At 51.4% G+C, this 19,616-nt stretch overlaps 1 protein-coding gene across 1 annotated transcript in view; it reads right to left on the bottom strand.

Annotated features, from left to right (window-relative positions):
* Positions 1-138: 138 nt before the first annotated feature.
* RC3H1 (ring finger and CCCH-type domains 1) overlaps positions 139-19,616 on the bottom strand; it is an 80,778-nt gene continuing 61,300 nt past the window's right edge. Inside the window, exons 20-25 of the mRNA XM_054072603.1 lie at positions 10,652-11,030; positions 8,487-8,702; positions 8,035-8,172; positions 7,560-7,953; positions 7,149-7,213; positions 139-6,932 (exon numbers count right to left, since the gene is read on the bottom strand). Coding sequence (XP_053928578.1) covers positions 6,759-6,932; positions 7,149-7,213; positions 7,560-7,953; positions 8,035-8,172; positions 8,487-8,702; positions 10,652-11,030 — 1,366 coding nt within the window. The 3' untranslated portion in view covers positions 139-6,758. The remainder of the gene's footprint in view (positions 6,933-7,148; positions 7,214-7,559; positions 7,954-8,034; positions 8,173-8,486; positions 8,703-10,651; positions 11,031-19,616) is intronic.

Here is a 19,616-nt window from a genome sequence, read left to right as displayed (position 1 = left end):
AGAGGTACCTTAGACGAAACGCTGGCTGCTCTCTGGGCAGGAAGGAGTTATTTGATTGAGATGGGGGGGGGTCTGTCTGTGGAGTTGATGGAGTTGATAAATATTCAAATAACTGTCAGTAACATGGATATTTTCTTCCCCCCCCCCATAAATCCCCCAGGTTGATGATTAAGTTGGACTGGATTATCTCAAAGGTCTTTTCCAACCTAGGGATTCTAGGATTCTAAGTAGTGCTGGTGTCAGTGTGCTGCATCCAGTGAATGGGAATGAAGGAAAGGGAGTCAGTCCTAGTGGAGGTGGATTTGCTGTGCAGGTTTCAGAGACGCCCTTGGAAGCAGCTGAAGGGTAGTAAGTGATGGCCGGGAACGGGCAGCACCGGGGCCTTTGAGCAGCCTGGTCCAGCGGGGGGTGTCCCTGCCCATGCCAGCGGGTTGGAACTGGGTGATCTTTAAGGTTCCTTCCAACACAAACCAGTCTATGACTCTATGTAGCATTTTCCGACTGCTGGGTTTCCTGGCACGTGCGGGCTGACGTTTACTTTCGTTTCAGCACTCTCTCCTTCAGCAGCATCGCGTCTTCCATTTGAACTCAGCAGCCAAGGGGAGAGTGCAGAGGAGATGGAGCCAAACTCTTCAGAGGCACACGGCGGGAGGAGGAGCAGCGCTAGGCAGAAGCTCACACAAGGGAGATTCAGGTTAGGTATTACAAGACCTTTTTTCAGCTTGAGTATAGCGAAACAGTATGGGAAGAGGTTGTCCAAGAGGCTGTGGAATCTCCATCCCAGGAGATCCACCAAACTCCACTGGGTGAGACCTGGAGCGACTTGCTGAAGGTAGCCCAGAGGCCTCCCTCCCGTATTCTGGGTGTCTCCGTCGCTCCCCTGCAATATGAAATATTGCCCTGCTGTGCGCTGCACCAGCTAACACAAAAGAAGGGGTATTTTTATGCAACCTGTGCATTTCCAGTAGTGACTCTTTTCATTTGTCAGTGATCAGTCCGTGAAATGGCACGTTGTCTGCCACGGTCTGGGGAGAAGCCCAGCTGCTCCCTGTGCATGAGCACAGCCTCCGCATTCCTGTTTCCGTTAGATTCTGCCAAGCTCTGGTTTTGTTACCTTTTTATTAGTATTATCGTGTAAAAATGGGCAGCTTTAACAGGCTTCCCAGTTCATATCAGTTAAGCTTTTGAAACGTATTCAGGTATCTTTTAAATACTGCTGTGTGAGGTCATTGTTTAATCTGACATATCCCCATTTATTATTTTACTGCAGTTATCTAAGGCAGTAATTAAAAAAATAGCTCAGTCCAGTATTTACGGACGGCTGCGTTGAACCTCCGGTGTTGCGGAATTCCTGTCGATGTACTCAACCCTCCTCCCCTCAGAGCTGTGGGTGTACATCTTCCTTACCATTACATTGCAGTGAAGCTTATTTATTTAACCCTTCCTGTTACCCACGCAGTCAGACCGGTATCATTGGCTGTGAAACTGTGAAACTAATTAGAAATGATAAAAGGAAGCCAGGTTGTTTAGTTTAACTACTGCGGGTGAAGCAGAGAAAGCAGCATAAAAGGAGAAAAGTACAATTGCAATCCCTCAGTCTGGGGTGAGGGGAGGAGTCCGAAACCACGGCTGAGAAACTTCTTGGAAATGAGTTTTAACCTAATGCTGTTGCTTCCCTGGTTCCCCGTTTGGTCACATCCCCGCGCTGCGTCCCGAGCCTGAGAGGTCTGTGTGGGGGCCAGGGCACTGCTCCGATCCGTGAGTTTGTGCGCCTGTGGTGTTGTGTTTGTAGAGTTTAGACATCTAAGGGAACTCTGTGGGTCACTGTGAAGCTTTTGTGTCGTACTTCGTTGCGGTGAGTTGGTAACTGAACGCAGCTCTTGGCGAGGGCAGGTGGGGAGGAGGAAGATGCCGTGGGCCCTGGAGGCTGGCGGCTGCTCCTTACGCTGCCAAAGGCTGTTCTTCCTCTGACAGTGTTGGTTTGGGCGAGAGGGGTGAAGCCTCGTCACCCTGGCGGCTGCCCATTGCCTGCGCCCACACTGCAGCAGAGTCAGTCAGAGGTTTGTCCTGTGAGAACACGAGGCTGGTTGTTGGCAGCGGCTGCCATCGTTTGCAGGCCGAGGCCGGGCTGGAGCTCGGATGGAGACGCAGGGCGTGATGCTGCCAGTGGCCTGCAGGTACCTCCCCCGAGGGCGTCCAGAGCCAGGGTTATGCGGTTGGGGGATGCAGCTGACCCGCATTATGGGCGAGTTTGTGATGGAGAGCACGACGTTGTCATACCCTTGGCTTAAGGCTGATTCCTTTCGGCTCCCTGAAGTTCCTGCCTGGGCAGAAAGCTGATGTGCGACAGTTTCCAGGGCAAGTGACTGTGGGAAATGAAGTGAAAAGAGAGCGTTTGTTGTTCAAATAACGCATGTTTCTTTTGTGTTCGTGTATGTGAAAATGCTAACAGTCAGGACAGGCCGAGGGCTCTGTGAGGAACCCTTCTTGGTGGCAAAACAGGGACTTCTCTCAATAAGCTCTTTGATAAGCTGAGTTCGCAGGAGAACAAGATGCAGGTGGATGCTCCCGCAGCGCCTTCCTCGCCCTGTGCCCCAGCTCCCAGGGGAGCTGCCAGAGGACGAGAGAAGGCCATGGCAGGGCTTGGCTCACAGAAATGGAAGCAGGTGACTCAGAGCCCTGCTTGTGTCCCGAAAGGGGAGGGACGCGGTTCCCCTGTGCCTCTGGTATTGTAAACACTAGCTAAAGCTCCCAGGAGCTGTGCCCCGGTTGTCCCCCAATCCCTCCTTTCCCTGGTGTCACCCCCTTCTTCCCTGTACAACACTGTGAATGTGACACCGGTAGCTCTTTTTAATCGTCTCCATTAAGACTGCCCCAAGCACCCAACGCTGTCCTGCGCGGCGGTGACTCTGCAGAGGGTGAGGCTGAGCAGGAACCCCAGCGGGGACCGAGGGGCGAGCGCGGCCTTGCGGAGAGGCGCAAGAGCATTGGAACAAGAGTTAATGATGGAAGCGGCTTTGGAGAGCAATTTGCTGATGAAATTTGATTTCATAACTAAACTGACAATTTCTAAAATAAAAAAGCCTCTTAGAGGGAATCGTCAAGCGCGTCTTCAACAGAAAAGTTTAAAGGGGAAAACTTTTAATAAAGAGCACAGGATTTTTCCTTTTTTTTTTTTTTTTTTGAGCAATCACTCCAGAAGTTGAGTTGCGTTGAGCAGCAGGAAGAGTCACAGGACAGTAACTACCTCTCTCTCTCGGAGTGCTGAGGTTACCACACTACACACTCTAGCAGCAAAGCTTTCACTTCAAACAGATTTGTTTTCCTTACCTCCGTGTTTCAGAAATGCAGGTCTGCTCTGTAAAGTGACTCTGAAAATGGCATCTGGCAGGAGCAGGGGAGCCTTGGGGGGCTCCCCCCACCCCTCTTTGCCAGAGTTTCTTGCTGGGAGCCTCGCAGGTTCACTCCGGGGCTGCGACAGTTCAGGGTGGATGCGTTAATTCTCATGTTCTGTCCTAGCGAACTGTCCCGCGGGCCAAAGGCAGCTGCCGGAGCTGCGAAACTGCGGGCTCCGCTTCCCACACTGGGAAATGAGGGAATGGTGTGGAAGGTGAGCGGAGAATCCATCTCCCTCCTGCCTCCGAGGAGCAGGCAACAGTAGAAAAAGCAATAAGATAAAATAACAAACGCTTTTATACGTTGTTCACTACTCAGCAGATCTGACTCTGCAAGTTTCTGTCTACACACACAAACGCATGCGGAGAGCAGATCTCGCATGTGAAAAGGTGCCATTTTTTCTAAGCAGAGTCCCTTTCCAAACTAGAACAGCACTTTAATAGGTTCCTCTTAAAGAAAAAAAAAAAAATACAAAAAAAAGACAAACCCTTTCCTGCAGAAAAGCACTTTAAATGGTCCAGGGAGCGCGGCTGCCGCTGGCTTTGGACCCAGCCGTGCAGGAGGGAGCCACCTCGCCAGCCCCGAACCTCCCGCAGCTCTACCTCCCGTTCCGGCAGCCCTCCCAGCCTGGCACGGCCCCCGCGGCGGCTCAGCTTGGCCGCGCTGGAGCACCCGCAGGGCTGGCGTATGCCGGCCACTTGGAATACTTTGAAATGGGTCAAGGAAAACCTCCCCTTGCCCGGAAAGCCGATCGGAACCCCCTCACCGCAGGGCAGAAGGTACCGCGCAGCAGCTGGCCCGGCGCGAGCAGGGCTGGGAGAAGCTGGGCGAGCAGAGCCAGGACGAAGGTGTTGCTGGGACCGGGGGTTTCGTACCGTGGCTGTGGAGCCCTTGTCAGTGCAGTATTGTGTTTCCTTTTCAAATCCGAGTTTCTCTGTCCCACGTGGATTCTGCTCTGAGCTGGTTTGCAGAGTCACCGTTCGTAAGCAGCATTGTGCCGTCGCCTTCAGCTGTTGACCCATAAATCCAAACTGTTTAGGGCAGCTGTCCTAACCCTCGAGACTTACTTTCACAGTTCAGAAATTTCCTGCTGTACTAATTCTTCTCTTTTTATCATTATTATGAATTGTATTTTTGGTTGCAATCCTTATTTCAAACCAGAAGGTCAGTGTTCATGCAGGTCTGCGGTGGGCCGAGGTGGGAGCCTGCTGCCTGGAATTGTGGATTTCCGACTGTTCGTCAGCGATGGGACGAGCCGGTCCCAAGCTGGTCCTTCACCACTGCTTTCCTCTCCCTTTTGCAGCTGGAAGCTCTTTAGAAGGGCCACCAGCTCTGACGGGGATCCAGGGTTGCTGGAGGGGGCAGGCGAGGGGAGGAGGAGAACCAGCGCTGGGGAAGGGGGAGAAAAACAAACCAAGGTAGAGGGGACTGTACAATTGCATCGAAATTTCACAAAAGCGCTCTCGTTGGACAGCTTTAAGAACAATGTGAACGAAAACTTAGCAACTTGGGTAGGAATCCTTGAAAATTCTATAAATGTATACTTGAAATTCTGTTTGTATTAAAAAAAAAAAACAAATCGCATTTTCTTCTTTCTTTTAACACTGTGTAAAAGAACATTATGCATGTGAGTGGTTTGAGAATTAAATGGTTTAATACTCAGCTCCTCGTCTGTGTCTTGTAGCTGCCGGGTCCCATCTCGTAGCTGCTCTCCCCAGTGTTTTTGCCTTGCTGCTCCTGCAGGCTCAGCTCTTCTCAGTCTCAGCAGGTGGAGAAGGCACAAGGCCCTGTTACTTTTGGAGCCTTGGTTGGGTTGGAGCCCTCTTCCCGCAGCATCCATAGCCTGGAGGGCACCAGCCAAGGTGGAGGTAGAGGAGGAGATGCGGCTTTCTGGAGCCACGCGCTGAGGTGAGTGAGTGGAGATAGGATCCAGCAAGAAAAGGCACAGCAGCGAGAGCCACAGTAGGAGAGGGAGAAGAGCTGCTTTGCTTTACAAACTCTGTCATCTCCAGAATGCTCCCCTTTTTGTCCGGGGCCCAAAGTAGCTGCACACGGAGCCGCTTCCAGAGGGGCTGCTCTAGGCACGCGTGGGCGAGTGTGCTCACTCGCAGTGGCCGATGGCTGCAGGTCTCTCTGCGTCCCCACCATGAAGCCAGATGCTCAGACCTTCCTGCTGCGAAATGCAGCTGCTGCCAAAACTGGAGACAAGAGCAACCAAACGCCTTTTCATAGCACAGGCTTTTCCACAGGCTGGCACGTCCAAGCCAACTCCCTCATCGCCCGGCTTGCTGTGGCAGTCGCTGCCTTTGGAAGGCAGATATTCCACTGGTGTTTCCGAATCTGGAGTGAAGCGTGTACTGGGGAGTGCCGCCTGCACCCACCACTGCAGCACAAACCGATGCCCTTTTTGTTTCCAGGATCTTTCTCCCCACATCTGCTTCTGCTTCTTGGCAGAGGTCCTACAGCAGTGGGGTCACCTCGGGAAGACATGAGGGCAGAGCGCGTGTGTGGCGTGGCAGCAGGCCGGGACACCGCAGCGCTGGGAGCAACCTTGCAGGTGAATTAATGGCTGTTCATGGAGTTCTGTGTGTCCCCTGAGCCGGGCACCATCCTGGTTCGCACACAGCCCTGCTTTTAACCTGTGTTGGGTTGAAATCTCACTGCTCGAAGGACAAATTCACAGCATCGGCTTCACAAGGCTTTTCCGAGCGATTGCTCAGCATCTGGATGTGTCGGACACAGAGCTGTTGGCAAGCAGGGCTCTGGTGTTCGGCAGCTCTCCCACCCTCCAGCTGTTCCTGGCACAGCTGTGTGCAGATGTTTTTGGCCAAGGCAGCCCACGCCGTTCAGCTGCAGCTGTTCCACCCAGTGCTCCGCCGTGGGATTGCTGTACGGGGAGTGGGGACCGCAGCAGGGAAGGGCCCGTGTTTGAAAAAGGAAAGTTTAGGTAAGGCTAAGGAGTGACTTAGTGAAACTACCCAAAGATCAGGTTGTAACGCAGATTGACAGGTTTTTAATGAACCAGGGGACCAGAGCTACAGTTTGAGGCCTGAAAGGGAGGAGAGGTTGGATAGAAGAACGACAGCAATGCTGGACTCGGGTTTAGGTGCCACAAAAACACTGGGGCTGGAAAAAAAATCAGCTTCCCTTTGAATGAAGGATGGAGCAGGTGAGGTGCCCTCTGAGCCCCCACACCCGACAGCGAGGAGGAGCGGGAGCAGCCCAGCAGGACACAGTCCCTCCCTGCAGCCTGCACCAAACCTGAGACCAACCACCCCAGGAGCAGCCCAGGCTCTCTGGCAATATCCTACTGCCCCTTCTCCAGAGGCAGTGGAGGGAGAAGCGAGGCCCTGCCGGCCCCTTTAGGAGCAAGGATCAGCTATTCTACCCATGAAGATGATGGTGTTGAGGGTGGCTTCCCGGATGAAAAGCAGGAAGGGCCTGTTGGCATTGAAGATTATTCTGTTCATGGGGAAGGAACGGCCGGAGACGGTGACTGCGGTGGCAGCTGATGCCTCGCTGCCTTCTTCATTCACCTACCGACCAAAAGAGAAGATGGATTAAAACACGGGTGTTGCAGAGTACGTCGAAGGCTCGCCCTCCTCCACAGAAGGTGGGTGCCAAGCTCCCACCTGCCCCAAAGCCCCACATTGCTAAGGAGTGAACACCACGGGTTCAGAACTGTTTCTTCTTTCAAGGCCTCATGTTTTTAGAAGCAAAAAGGAAGACACCTGGGGCAAAACAAGGCTTACCTCGAGGAAGGCTTTGTGGAAGGCCTCCGATACATAGAGGTCTGTGCGGCCCTCTGCGATGATACCTGACGTACAAAATGGAGACAGTTAGAGCTGTGTTTTTAGATAACGCCTCAAGAGAGAACACACTTCCACCCTTCCTGGCCTGTGTTCAAGCAGAAGGCATGTTTGCCCCAAAACAAAGTATCCCCCACCAGCAGCAACTGATTGCTTAACTTCCGTGTCCTTAGTGCAGAGCAGGGCTGTGTGTCCGTGACTGGACTGGACCGCAGAGCCCCCCACTGGCTGCAGCAACACCTGAATGCTTTCGTGTTCTAATTCCTCAAGCGCTGCTGCTCTTACTGCCCCGGCACCCTAGAGGGACAGTTACCCTCGCCCCCCTCCCTGCACCACCCCATCTCCACATCTCACCTGGGAGTCTGGCATTTTCTGGGCTAAAGAGATGTTCCAGCCCCATTTTTCTCAGCTTCTCCTTGACACTGAAGCTGTCCTCGACACGGAAGCGAGGGAGGTAGACGAAGAGAGAGACCTCCGTCATGGAGTCTATCCAGTCCTGCAGCTTCTCCGATGTCAGGTTGCGCTCCACCTCCACCAGCGACGTCCCAGCATTGGGCAGGACCAGCACCATCGTGATGTCGTCCCCTTTGTAAGGCAGCTCCAGCACCTGGACTTTGTCCTGGGGGATGGACGCGTGGTGGAATTTGGACTCTTGGTACATGATGGGGACTTTGCAGGTCTCGCCGTTGGCTTTATGAAACAAATCCAGTTTTGTGTTTGGAGCTGGGAACTGCGATTTCCAGTGCCCCTAAGATGGGGAGGAGACACAAGCATGAGCGTGGTGTTTGCCCCAGGGAATTGGGCACTCCTCCAGTTTTCTTAGCCATACCTTAAAATAAATGGTGTTGACCAGGACCAAGACAGTGAGATCGTCAATACCCCTTTCTGGGATCACTTCTGTAATGCGCTTCTCCGTCTTATTAGCCACCCAGTCATTAATGATCTTCCTGGAAAGCTCTGGCTTCTCCTGAAGGGGAAAGACCAGAAAAAAAAAGGTTAAGTCAAGGGTTTTCAACACCTCTTTGTATCCCTTCTGCTGGAGACAGGTCAGCAGTGCGTGTGTTCTGCTCCCAGCGTGGTGCTGCAGTGTTTAGCAGTGGAAGGTGGGGAGGGATGGAGGTTAAGGTGGGCAGGAGGTGCTCCCACGCTCCCTCCCGCTGACACTGATGTCCCATGCCCCAGGGCACTCCCTGCGGGCAAAAGATAGCGAGGCTGCAAAAGCAGAAGGACAGCAAACAAACAACAACAAAAAAAGAAAAATCCCAAGTAGTTCAAACTCACCTTGAAGTTCAAGGGCCAGAGTTTGGCTCCATAAACGATTTCACTGATGTTCTGGTAAGTCTCATTAAAGACCAAGGATTTCTCCCCGAAGAGGCGGTTGGCTGATACCAGCTCTGAGGATTTGTTGGCTTTCTTGTAAAGCCGGCAGTTCAGCTTGGCAAAGAAGAAGTGGATCTGATCAGATGTCTTCGCTGAGATGGTGTCAAATCGGAAGACCTGGAAGAGCCAAACAGTGAGAAGGAATCTGTGAGCAGGCTCTTGTGCTCCCACAGCTCCCGGGGCTACAGCCTCTGCTGCTGCTCAACAGCCTCAGCCACGGTGCAGAGAAATCCACAGCCCGCAGAGCTTCACCCTCCAGGCTGGATTTGGAACCCAAGTGTATGTAAGAGCAACACATCACCAGCCCGAGACTCTGTTCCAGAGTCCCAAATGTAGGATTACGCACTGCACAGCACACAGAGGAACTGCTCCTCTTTAGAACTCCACCTCTGACTGTGAGAGCTCTAGGTCTCGCTCACTGAAGTCCTTTCCCTAAAGTTCCCCCGCAGGGCACCTGCCCGGATGCACCTCTGTTCCCCACCCATTTCCGTAGCCCCAGCCACCAGGGGAAGGTGCACCGCTTGGCACCGATCCATCTCAGCTGTGGTTACGAGATGAGCGTCGTGCCGATGGGGCACAGGAGCAGCTGTCAGGGCAGCGCAGGTCACAGAAGGACTCTCAAGCTTCGTGCCAAACCCTCCTGTGACGATGCCAAAGGCTGCTCCTTCCCAGAAGCACTCCTCACGGCCCGTTGAGTAATTCTGGTACCTCTTATCTATTTTTTTTCAGGGAATGGGACTATGGAGCAATCTGTTTGAGGGCAGATTTCTGCAGCACAGTGATTTTTTTTCTGCTGCTAGCTGGAAGGAGAGTTGTGGTTTGCCTGCTACCATCCAACCGTGGAGCTCAAAGGCACGGAGAAGCCCGTCACAGTGTTGCTCCACACAAACACCCAGATCTCTGGCCCGGTTTCCTATTGAGACCAAGGGGTGTTACTGGCCCTTTCATATGGAAAAGGGGGGAATTAGGAGCACAGCTCTGCATCCCAGGTGCCTTAGGAAGAGTAGGGTCCCCTTTCAGCCGGAAGGGAATGAGTGAAGGTGTTGGGAGACGTGGTTCCCTGCCATACGCTGCCCAAACTGCATGGATGAGGACAGGTGACCCCAGCCTGCCTTACTCCAGAGGCAGGATCCGTGAGGGCAGCAGCAGCAGTGGGACTACAGCAGTTGGAGTCACACCTCTTTGTTCCAGGGAGGAAGACCTCTCTGGACTGTATTTCCCCCTCTGCAAGGAAGGTACGTGCAGTACCGAACTCCATGGGGCACACAAGTGCCCTCATTGCCAGTAGGCAAGCGGGTCTGACAGCGAGCGAGGGGCTTGGGCAGGCAGGGAGTTAACAGGTCCCACAGAAGAGCCAGAACTCTGGATTACCTCTCAGACTAGCTCCGAGTTTAAAAGCCACAGCTGGAGGGAGAGGCTCCTTGCATACAAGCTCCCACGCTTTGGGAGCTCAGGCCCTTCCTGTGCTGCTGAAATACTGTCCAACACAAGCAGACAGATTGCCCTTGAATTTACTACAAGGAGGCCCTCAAGAAGTAACTGATGTTCCTGCACAGCTGTGGGGTGGCAGAGACCTGGAAGCCAGGTAGACTGGACAGGTTTCGCGTATCTTATTTTTCTGCCAAGGGAGAGAGAGAAGGGATGTAAAAAGGAGCTCCTCTCGGTGGGACTCGATATCATGGCTTTTCCTACTTTTTGCCAAAAACCGGCTCAGCTGCCTCTCAGCTACATGTTTGCCCAGTCTGCGGGAAACAAACTGTTCCCATTCCCTTCCCTCCTCTCTCAAAGGGGTTTCCCTTCCTCCAGATGGAAAGTAACCCCCCAAACCCACAATGTCAATCCTTGATGCTGGATCCAAACAGGACTCAGAGGGAAGAGCTGGGATCTAAACAAACACACAGAAGCAGCCTGGTATGTCCTTCCCAGGGCTTGGTCTCCCTTCCAAGGCCAGGAAGCCATCCCGAGCCAGAGAGCCCTTCAGCAGCAGTTGCCGCTCTCCCCTTGGCTGTCGCTCAGGCCCTGCTGGCAGCTACAAAGGAAAGAGTGAGCGAGGAAAGGCCACCGACCTCCATGAGCTGCTGGAGGGTGCTGCCACAAGCCCCGAGCTTGGTCATGGCGAAGGCTGTAGAAATGCTGAGAGGCGACATGAAGATGTTTTCCCCATTGTCCTTAGAGTCAGCCAGGTACTTGTAGAAGACAACAGCAAAGCGCGAGTTGGCCTTTGACAGCTCCCAGACGCGGGGGTTTGTAGACTCCGGGAGCTTGCTCTTCCCTGGCTCTTGCCCCTCGCCCTCCTGGGGCTTCTTCTCAGGGTTGCGATAGATGCAGATGGGATTCACCGGGATGTCCCGTGGCTTTGCAGTGCAGATGTCTTCCACGACATAGTGCTCAGGGGAAGCCAGGCCCCAGACACTGGAGAGACACACCATGAGGAGAAGCATTGTCCTGGAACCAGAAAGAGAGAGCTTCAACACCCTCGCCTGCCCAGAAAACTCGTGCCAGTTTTCTTCAGCCAACAGCAGAGTGACAGGATCCCCACGGTCTGCTCCAATCATTCCCTTGTCCTGTAGCTGCAGAAAAAACCAGAAGGACAGACGGACTCCACTGCAGGACAAGCACGCACCGCTGTTAGAAACAATACACTGCAAGCGGTGCTTTCCCAGGGCCGCGGGTGCATTTTCCATAAGGAGCAGGCTCAGCCCTGACAGGTTTGTACAAAAACATCTGGTTTGAACCTCCAAGCCCTGCCCATCGGCAGCTGAGGTGGCTACCGTGAAGGACCCCCGTGCAGTGTTTCCCCAGGCCTGCCTGCAATAGGAGCCGGCACGGAGCAGCCACAGCCACCCCGCTGCCCCGATCAGCAGTGCGGGCGCGGTTTAGCTTCTGTGCAGATCCCACAGGTCTTCCCCATGGAAACCCCTAGTTCCACAAACCAGCTGGTCTTGGACAAAGTGGTATTGACTGTTCCCCTTCCCTTTTTTCCTGGGAGAATCTCCTAGTTTTCCAGGTCTCTTTTCTCCCTTCCCTGAGCTCCTCTGCCTCCCTCAGCCTGTACTGTCAGGCTCACCTCAGCTTTACACTATTTAAGTTACCGATGCAGGAACACTACACCAGAGAAGAGGGGTGATAACGAAGAGCTTTCAGGGCAGCTGGTCCCTCCGTGGACCGTTCATCTTTAATCTCCTGTATTTTACAAGAGCGCCTGGTGGAGCCTGTGCATCACAGCTATTGCTGCCCCGCAGTTCAGACCACCTGAGCACAACCCATCCCTGGTACCTGCGGTCAGTGACCATGGCCCAGCGAGCGCCGGGCTCGGAAAGCCACCCAGCAAGGCAGAGGTAGTTCATATTTCCCCCCTCTGCTAACGCACCCCCATCAGCTCTGGCAGCCAGGCCCCATCGCAGCCCAGGGCGGATTAAGTGGCACACAAGATTCCCTGCGTGCTGCGGTTTCACGATGCCCTTTGCGTGACTCTGTTGGGTCTGTTTACACACCCCATGGGAGGAAACTCACGGACCGCAGCCACAACAGCTCAGGAAAGGGCTGGCAGCCCGCCCAGGGCTTGCTCACCATGGAAGGCTTTCAGAGAGATATGTGGCGTGGGCAGGACTCTGCCTGCTGCCACGTACTCATGGCTGCAGCTACCAAACGCTGCTGCCTGAGTGCGTAAATTAAAGATCAGCTGCACTGCGCACTGGTCCCCTCCATGTCTGTGGTCTTGCCAGCACCTGGCAGGAAAATGGGAGCTGCTCGAGGACCAAGCTGGGATGCAGGAGACCGCTAGCTTCCTTCATAACCCCCTCCTCGGGCTCTTGAGCAATGACTTCATCTTGGCTCCCGTTCCTCAGCAAAGGCAGAAATTACCTCATTTGGCACCAAGGCCGTATTGAGCCCTGTGGGGCCCTCTCCAGCATGCGCTGATAGCACAGCAACCGCAAGAGGACACGGGAAACAAGAGGTGCTGCCACAGCCACGGGCACTGCTCTGGGTGGTAACAACAAACCGATTATCTTTCTGAAGGCTTAGGATAGACACAACACCACAAAGGGCAAAAAACCCCACAAGGGGAGGGAAGTTGACCAAATACAGCAATAAAAAACAACACCTGGGGCAGGAGAGGAAGAGAAAATATTCAGACAATTTAAAGTACCGGAGGAAGTATTGCTCTTCCAAACCTTTCACTCTTACGGGGAAAATAAGCCAGCGACAAGCCAGGCACACACCTGTGCTCGGCAGCTCTTGGGCCAGGGCTCGGCAGCTCCAGCAGCACAAATGTGCCTGTGCTGGTCACATCACGGAAAGGACAACCTCCTTGCGGTCCCTGCCCTGCTCCCCTCCAGGGAAAGGCACATCCACCCATGGGTGCTCTGCGAGCACAACCACTTGCTTCTGTCAGACAGGCAGATGGTGGTGTCTGCCATCACACACAGTCCTGCTGATCTCACATTTAAAACCCAAAGCAGAAGAGTGGGGACAGCAGCACATCCTTTCCTGATTAAGTCTGAAACGCTCCCTGTTTTTACTTCACAGCAAAGTACTGACTCCATCAGCTTAGAGAGGATATGGGACTTCACACTAATGTCTTAAATCAGATTTGTCAGCCCCTGACATACTCGTTTACACAGCATTTCTTGCAAGAGAGTAGATGAGAAATCTGTGGCCAACCCCAGCCCCGAGGCCACAGCTGCCCTTTAGGACAAGAGCCCTCACTGTATCTTAAGCCTTCACTGAAAAACCACTCCTGCTCCCCCTCAGCTCTTCAACGTTCTCTTTTCCACTGCAGCAATGCCACACACTCCATGTCACCTGCTTTCATTGGGAGGATCCTGAAAGCTCCTCACTGCTGCCTGGAAGGGGCTACTGGCAAGGGAGAACATGGAAGTTAGGAAGGGATCTTTTCCTCCGCTTCACCCCTGTGGGAAGTGTAGAAAGCCAAGAAAAGTTGCTGATTCAGTTTGCAGACCCAAAGTCTGTGCTCCAGCAACCACCCCACCAAACCACCAGTGCTACCCACGGTGGCTGGAATGTCCCACAGCACCGAGGGTGCTACAGGCCCAGAAAACATCGAGGAGCTCAAATCGTTTTGAGATTGACTTAGGATCTTAAGAAAAGACTTCCCCATCCTCCCCACCCCAAAGCAAAGCAAATCAGCTCTTTTACAGCTGGGCAAGAGATCAGTGATTACTTGCAACAACCAGACCTTACGGACTGCTTTCTGCACCATGAAGCATTCCTACAGGGCAGGGATAAAAGTCAAGTGTGACACTTGAGTGAGCTGTGCAGAAGCAAAGTGTTGGTGAGAGCTGGGATAGGAGTGCCCTCTTGAAACAGCTCCTCGGGTCCACGCCCAGAGCTAAAGAGCACTCTGGCAGCAGCTAAAATTCAAGGGCTCCTACAAATGGAAAAGAACCTGTGACAAGAAATTACTTAACAATGACATATTAGTGGAATTTCTCTTACCTGCCCTATACCTCCAACCTTCTGCTTTTAGGATGTAAATTCAAGTCGTTAAGAGGACAAGCAGTCTTGCTTGAGCCCAAAGCAGTCCCAAGCCTTTCCCCACTGGATTTCCGTTCTCAAGCAGAGACGAAAGCAGGGGAGGGTGGGAGGGGGGTAGGCTGCTGAGGCCAAAGGCTGATGACCAGCTGCAGAAGGTTAAGCAAAGAGCAGAAAAAAAAGCAATGTTTAGTTTGAAAGAGGTTTTAAAGTTCAATCTGACAAGGGAAAGTTCGACCACCAACCCCGTGTAAGTGCCAGATTGCTCCAGTTCTTGCCAACTAAAAATTAACTGCTTGTACCAGAACAAAACCCTAAAGACCCCAAGAAGTCAAGTAAAAATGTAATGATCTAGCTTATTTGTAAATCTTACTTCAGTATCTTGTAGCTCAGCAAAACTGTTTCCCTCTGCCCCAAGCCCCATCATCCCATTTCCCAAACAAACAGGCACAACTCAGAAGAAACTACCCGGCTTCACGCTCTGCAGTTTCCAATCCATCCCCTTCCTAAATACACTCACCTTTTCACTCGCACAACAGGAAAGCCACAGGTTAGTGGTGTCTCCCCCTGCTTCCAGCTCTGAAGCAACACAACTTCTGGCCTCGGAGGCAGTTGCTCTACAAATCCAGCAGCATTGCCTCCTGAACACCAAACCCCAGGAGCTGACTGGCTCAGCGGGGTTAAAGCTGCTGTTACTGACCTCCAGCAAGAGCCCAGATCTTAATGGAAAATGCAGCTGCAAACTGGTGTGGGGGACAGTAAAGCCATCACTGTACCAGTAAGGGCCAGAATAAAAATGGGAGAGAGACTGTGGACATAAATGCGTGTGAAAGAAAGGATGACATGCTCTGGATCCAACCTGGCTTTCGTGGGCCTCTCTATAGCCTAAGGCCATCAGTGTCACTCAAAACCCGCCTCTCCCCGCTGTAACAGCATTCTTGCTCTCTCATCAGTTCTACAGCTGGGGAGATGGTCATCCAAACAAGCACAAAAGCTACGCAACGCCCTCAGAACACTGCCCAGCCGCACTCGGGGCCGCCTGCTCCTCAGAGCTGCTCTCTGCTGACCGTAGAGCAGGCCACCCCACAGTACCCGTCGGGGAGCAACCCGCGGGTTGGATATTCACAATCTGCCTCGTGAGGGGAGACGCCCTCCGTAAGGACAGACTCGTGCACCACACCTTGCTGCTCTGAACAGCCGGTGGTTTAGTTTTCCAAGGTAATTCACCTGTTTGCAGGTCCGAGGCTCATTGGGGGGAGAATGGGAGATCCTCCACACCCAGCAGGGAGCAGGCAGACATCTTAGCACAGGTTTCCCTTCACCGGATTCTCAGAGGGAGTTCAATGCAGTGAAAACAAGAGCAAACACCTACAGCATTTTGTACATCCCATATAACTTGAGCGAACAGGAAGGAACTCGTACCAGTGCAACAAAGCACACTGGCACTGCATCCTTGCTTCACTGTAAAAGAGCCCAAACTCCCAGAACTGAGCATGGAAACTCTTTACTGATGGTGGCTCCTACTAACAGTAATGTCAAATTCCAGAACTGACGCCGTAGGGCTGAAAGAATCTGTAAGCTGCCCAAGACGTGCCCTTAGGGTGGCTGATACACACATTTTTTCAAGTTCAGTATCCAAACAGCAATTTCCTGCCAGCTCCTCTCCAAGCAGTCACGCAGCACTCACATCCAGGCAGGGCTGTACCTAAGGAAGCACCCAAAATCACAAGCATGACAATAGAAATCATCAGCAGCCCTGTTGGCTCTAGGGGAGAAACTGTTTTTCTCCCAAAGCTGCTGTTCACAGACGCAAAGCAGGGACTGGCTGCTCAAAGCCACCGAGCATAAAGCTCTAAACCTGGTGACCGAGGGCAAGACAGGGAGTCAGAGTTCACAGCTGGCAGGAAGGAGGTTACAGAAACAGTTCAGGACATCCCAGCCCAGACGCGGACCCCTTCACCTCAGGCTGTTGCTGCCTTTCCCACGTGCCCATGGAGCTGCACAGTACGGCACATCGCTGCCTACCCCCGCTGCAGGCTTTGCGCTCTGCTTTTCAGAGGGAGGAGCAGCTCGCAGCAGCAGGGAGACAATCTGTTCTCTCAACACGCTCGCACTGTCCTTGGAACTGCCCCGTTTTTGGAAGAGCCAGAAACACACCTTAAACACACTGGAGTGGGGAGAAGGAACACACATTTCTTGTTTGTTCTGTCGTGCTTCGGGTGCTGTTGAGTTTTACAGCAACTCTCAAGGAGGAGGGATTCACACTCGCAGAGTGAGATGGGATCAAGAAATCCTGTGTTCTGGGCTAACCTTTTCCAGCTCCCTTTTACCCTGGTATCCACAGCCAAAGAGGAAAAAAAACCCTCTGTCACACCTGCCACCTCCCACCCACACCTCCCCACTCCACGAGGGGAGGCTTGAACCCAGCCTCCCCTCTTTTCTGTAGACAACCCCCCCGAAGGCTCCCCAAAGCTCTTCTGCTGCAGAGCAGCCAACACTCCTGTCCACAGGGATCCAACTCTCCATAGCACTTCAGATCACCTTTAAAAGCCAAGCATTGCAGAAACACAACTTTGGTTTAAATTCCTAAATGAGTGAGCACCTAAGCATCATGCACCCTCAGAGCAGTGGGAAAAGGGGAAAGGAAACCAGCACCAATTGAAACATCCAGTTTTTCTCTGGGCTGCCCACCAAGTACAACTGCCCTTACAGGAACTGCATGCTTCAAGCCATTCAGCAGGAAAATACAACTGTGTGGAAGGGTGAGTGAGTATAACAGTCAGCAGTGACAGCAAAAGCACACATCTTGGACTGGATCCACAGCACCTAGGCTCAAAAGTAATTACAGAAATAATAAACACATGCATAAACACCCAGGGCAGAAGGCTGTGCATGCCCTGGAATAGGAGGAGGAACGGTTATTCGGCAAAGCAGCAGCTTATTCCATACGAGACTATGTTCAGCCTGTCTTGGATTCAGAGCCAGCTGCTGACTTGCTGAAGCCCACAAAAAGGAGTGAAAAATCCCAAACCAGACTGTGGGGCAACCTCTACTCTCACTCAAAAGAAGTTCCAAACCAGGCTCAACATTAGAAGTACACTGCTTGCTCCTCGCTCTGAAGGGGTTGGTTTGATCTGCTTCGTTTTTTCAACAGCAAGACTCTCTTTGAGCAAATTACTCCACTTTGCTAATTGAACATCCTTTGTTCACCTGAACGCAGTAAGAAGTCGCTATGCTTATGGGCAGAGTCAGAGTAGAACAGAGCAGACCCCCAGAGGCACATGGCTCCTCTGCTACACGACACATCATATGCCCCAGCCCGGCAGAGAACAAACATATCCTTGATCTGGAGGAAGCCTTACCCCGTCAGTCTTACCCAGTCTTAGACCTGACACAAAACTTGGAACAAGGCACATTCATCCCGAACAGAAAATACAAGATATTTCAAAGTGTTCTCCATTAATTTATCATTTAATATAAATGCTGACAGAAATGCAGATAAGACCTCGTAGACACTTCCATCTATTTACAAACCAAACAGCAAATCACCACCTTCCCACTCATTATTTTTCTGTTGAATCTGCAACTCAAAGGATCTTTAGACACTATGTGGAAGCAGGATGAGGCCGAGTCAGCTTTAGGAGGGAGAAAAGCAAGGTGAAAAGGGAAAAACAAATAGCATTTCAACATATGGCTTCTTCTATATAACGCCCATGCATGCACAACAGGCCTCCACTTCCTTGTCCTTTTATGCAAAGTGGCACTCTTGGCTCTACAGTTCTAAAAAAGAAATAAGGGAGACAAATACTGACTTTCAGATCCCAGGATCCTTTCACCTTTTGCCTCCTTCAATCCACTCTGTTCCACTTCAGCATGGCTAGAAGGCTTTTCTTTCAAGTTTAAAAAGTATACTGCAGGAGTAAAGACACAGGGAGTTGGATAGAGCAAACTCTTTCTTCACTCCTTTTGTCATCTCAGAGTTCTCCCAAAAGGCAGGGAAGCATCTAACCTTTCCAGGAAAGGGATCTCAACGCCTTGTGTGTCTCTGAATGCCTCCCCCATGACCAGGCCTGTACGTACAAGACTTCAAAATATCCCTCAATTTGAAAAGAATTCAGTTTATGGAATTCTTCTCAGAAGTTGCTATTAAAAATGTTTTGATAGTTACAAACAATAAATATCCACAATATCAACCCAGAGTCAAGCCATTCCCATAAAAGCTCAAGAATTATTTTAATGGGGAAAGGGAAGCAGGAAAGGAAGAAATCAGCAGAAGGAGAAAAGCAAGAAAAGTACCAGTTCAAACAGAAAGAATTTACGACATTTTGTTTAGCAGTGATTTATGAGAAGAGCAGACAGGGAATTTCACTTATCCAGGATCCTAAATAAATTCAAGAAATAGTTCATAACCTGACTCAACAGATCTCATGGTCTCCTTTATTACCTAGTCTATCCTTTTTATTTTATTTGTTGTTAAATATACCTCTGCAGGGCACAATCACATACAATCAATACGATTGGAAAATTACATGAGCTCTATCCCAAGCATATATGCACCAATGTTAAAAGTTATTTAAAAACCAACCAACAAAAAAAATAAACTCCACCCAAAAAGGTGATAATGACTGCAGAATGTCTCTGGGAGACTTGTACAGAACTAGCAAGATCAAAGAAAACTAAGCTTACAAAAAACAGGAAAAAAAAAAGTCATCTGTAGAGAAATCCCACAACTGGAAGTAGCTGATTTCAAAGAGGGGGTGGGAGAGGGCGTGAAGAAGATGCCACAACTCGCCCTCCCTCCTCCCTCTGCGTGCCTCGTCTCACCTCTCCCTCCCCAGAGCCACAAATACAGTGGGGAAAGAGCTCGACACAATGCTACCAGTTACAGAAAACAGGGAAAAATAATCAAGCTAGAGCGCAGCTGCTAAGCCGACTTCAAGGAAAGCTCCTCTTAGCGCAGAGGCTGCTCACACGGCAGAGGCCCAATGGGAACTCGTTAAAAGTAGAGACAATGGAAAGTCATTTGATGCGCCCATGTTAGAGCAGCTCTGCCGGGGAGAGGCTGTGGGTTAAAGGTACCAATTGTAAACTGTGCAGCAGCCGTGACACCAACAAGGTTCCTTCTCTTCTGTCTCAGGTTGCTTTGTACATTTATAAAACGCTGCTATCGGGGTTCTTTTTAAGAAGCTAGAAATAAAGAGGTCAGTGCACACATCCAGTTGTGGGATCCATCCAATACACAATCTGGTTTGGATGCCAAAGACTTGTGAGTACTGTCTGCCACAGAATCATTAATAAATCTTTTTAACGTTACAAAGAAGCAAATAATTTCTTAAACATCAAATACTCCACAAGATATTCGGTTTTTGCTTACAGATATACTTTCCCCGTATACATTTCACACGTAATTCCATCAGCTCTAATGCTCTTTATTTTCAGAGACATTGCCACTGCCATCTTTCCCAAGACACTATTTTTCAAACTGAAGTTGTAATTGTGTTTTCCTAGAACTTTCAGATCTTAGAATCAGCTGTT

Source organism: Cuculus canorus, chromosome 8 (genome assembly GCF_017976375.1).
Source record: "Cuculus canorus isolate bCucCan1 chromosome 8, bCucCan1.pri, whole genome shotgun sequence".
Taxonomy (NCBI): domain Eukaryota; kingdom Metazoa; phylum Chordata; class Aves; order Cuculiformes; family Cuculidae; genus Cuculus; species Cuculus canorus.
This window is presented reverse-complemented; position numbering and strand designations above follow the sequence as displayed.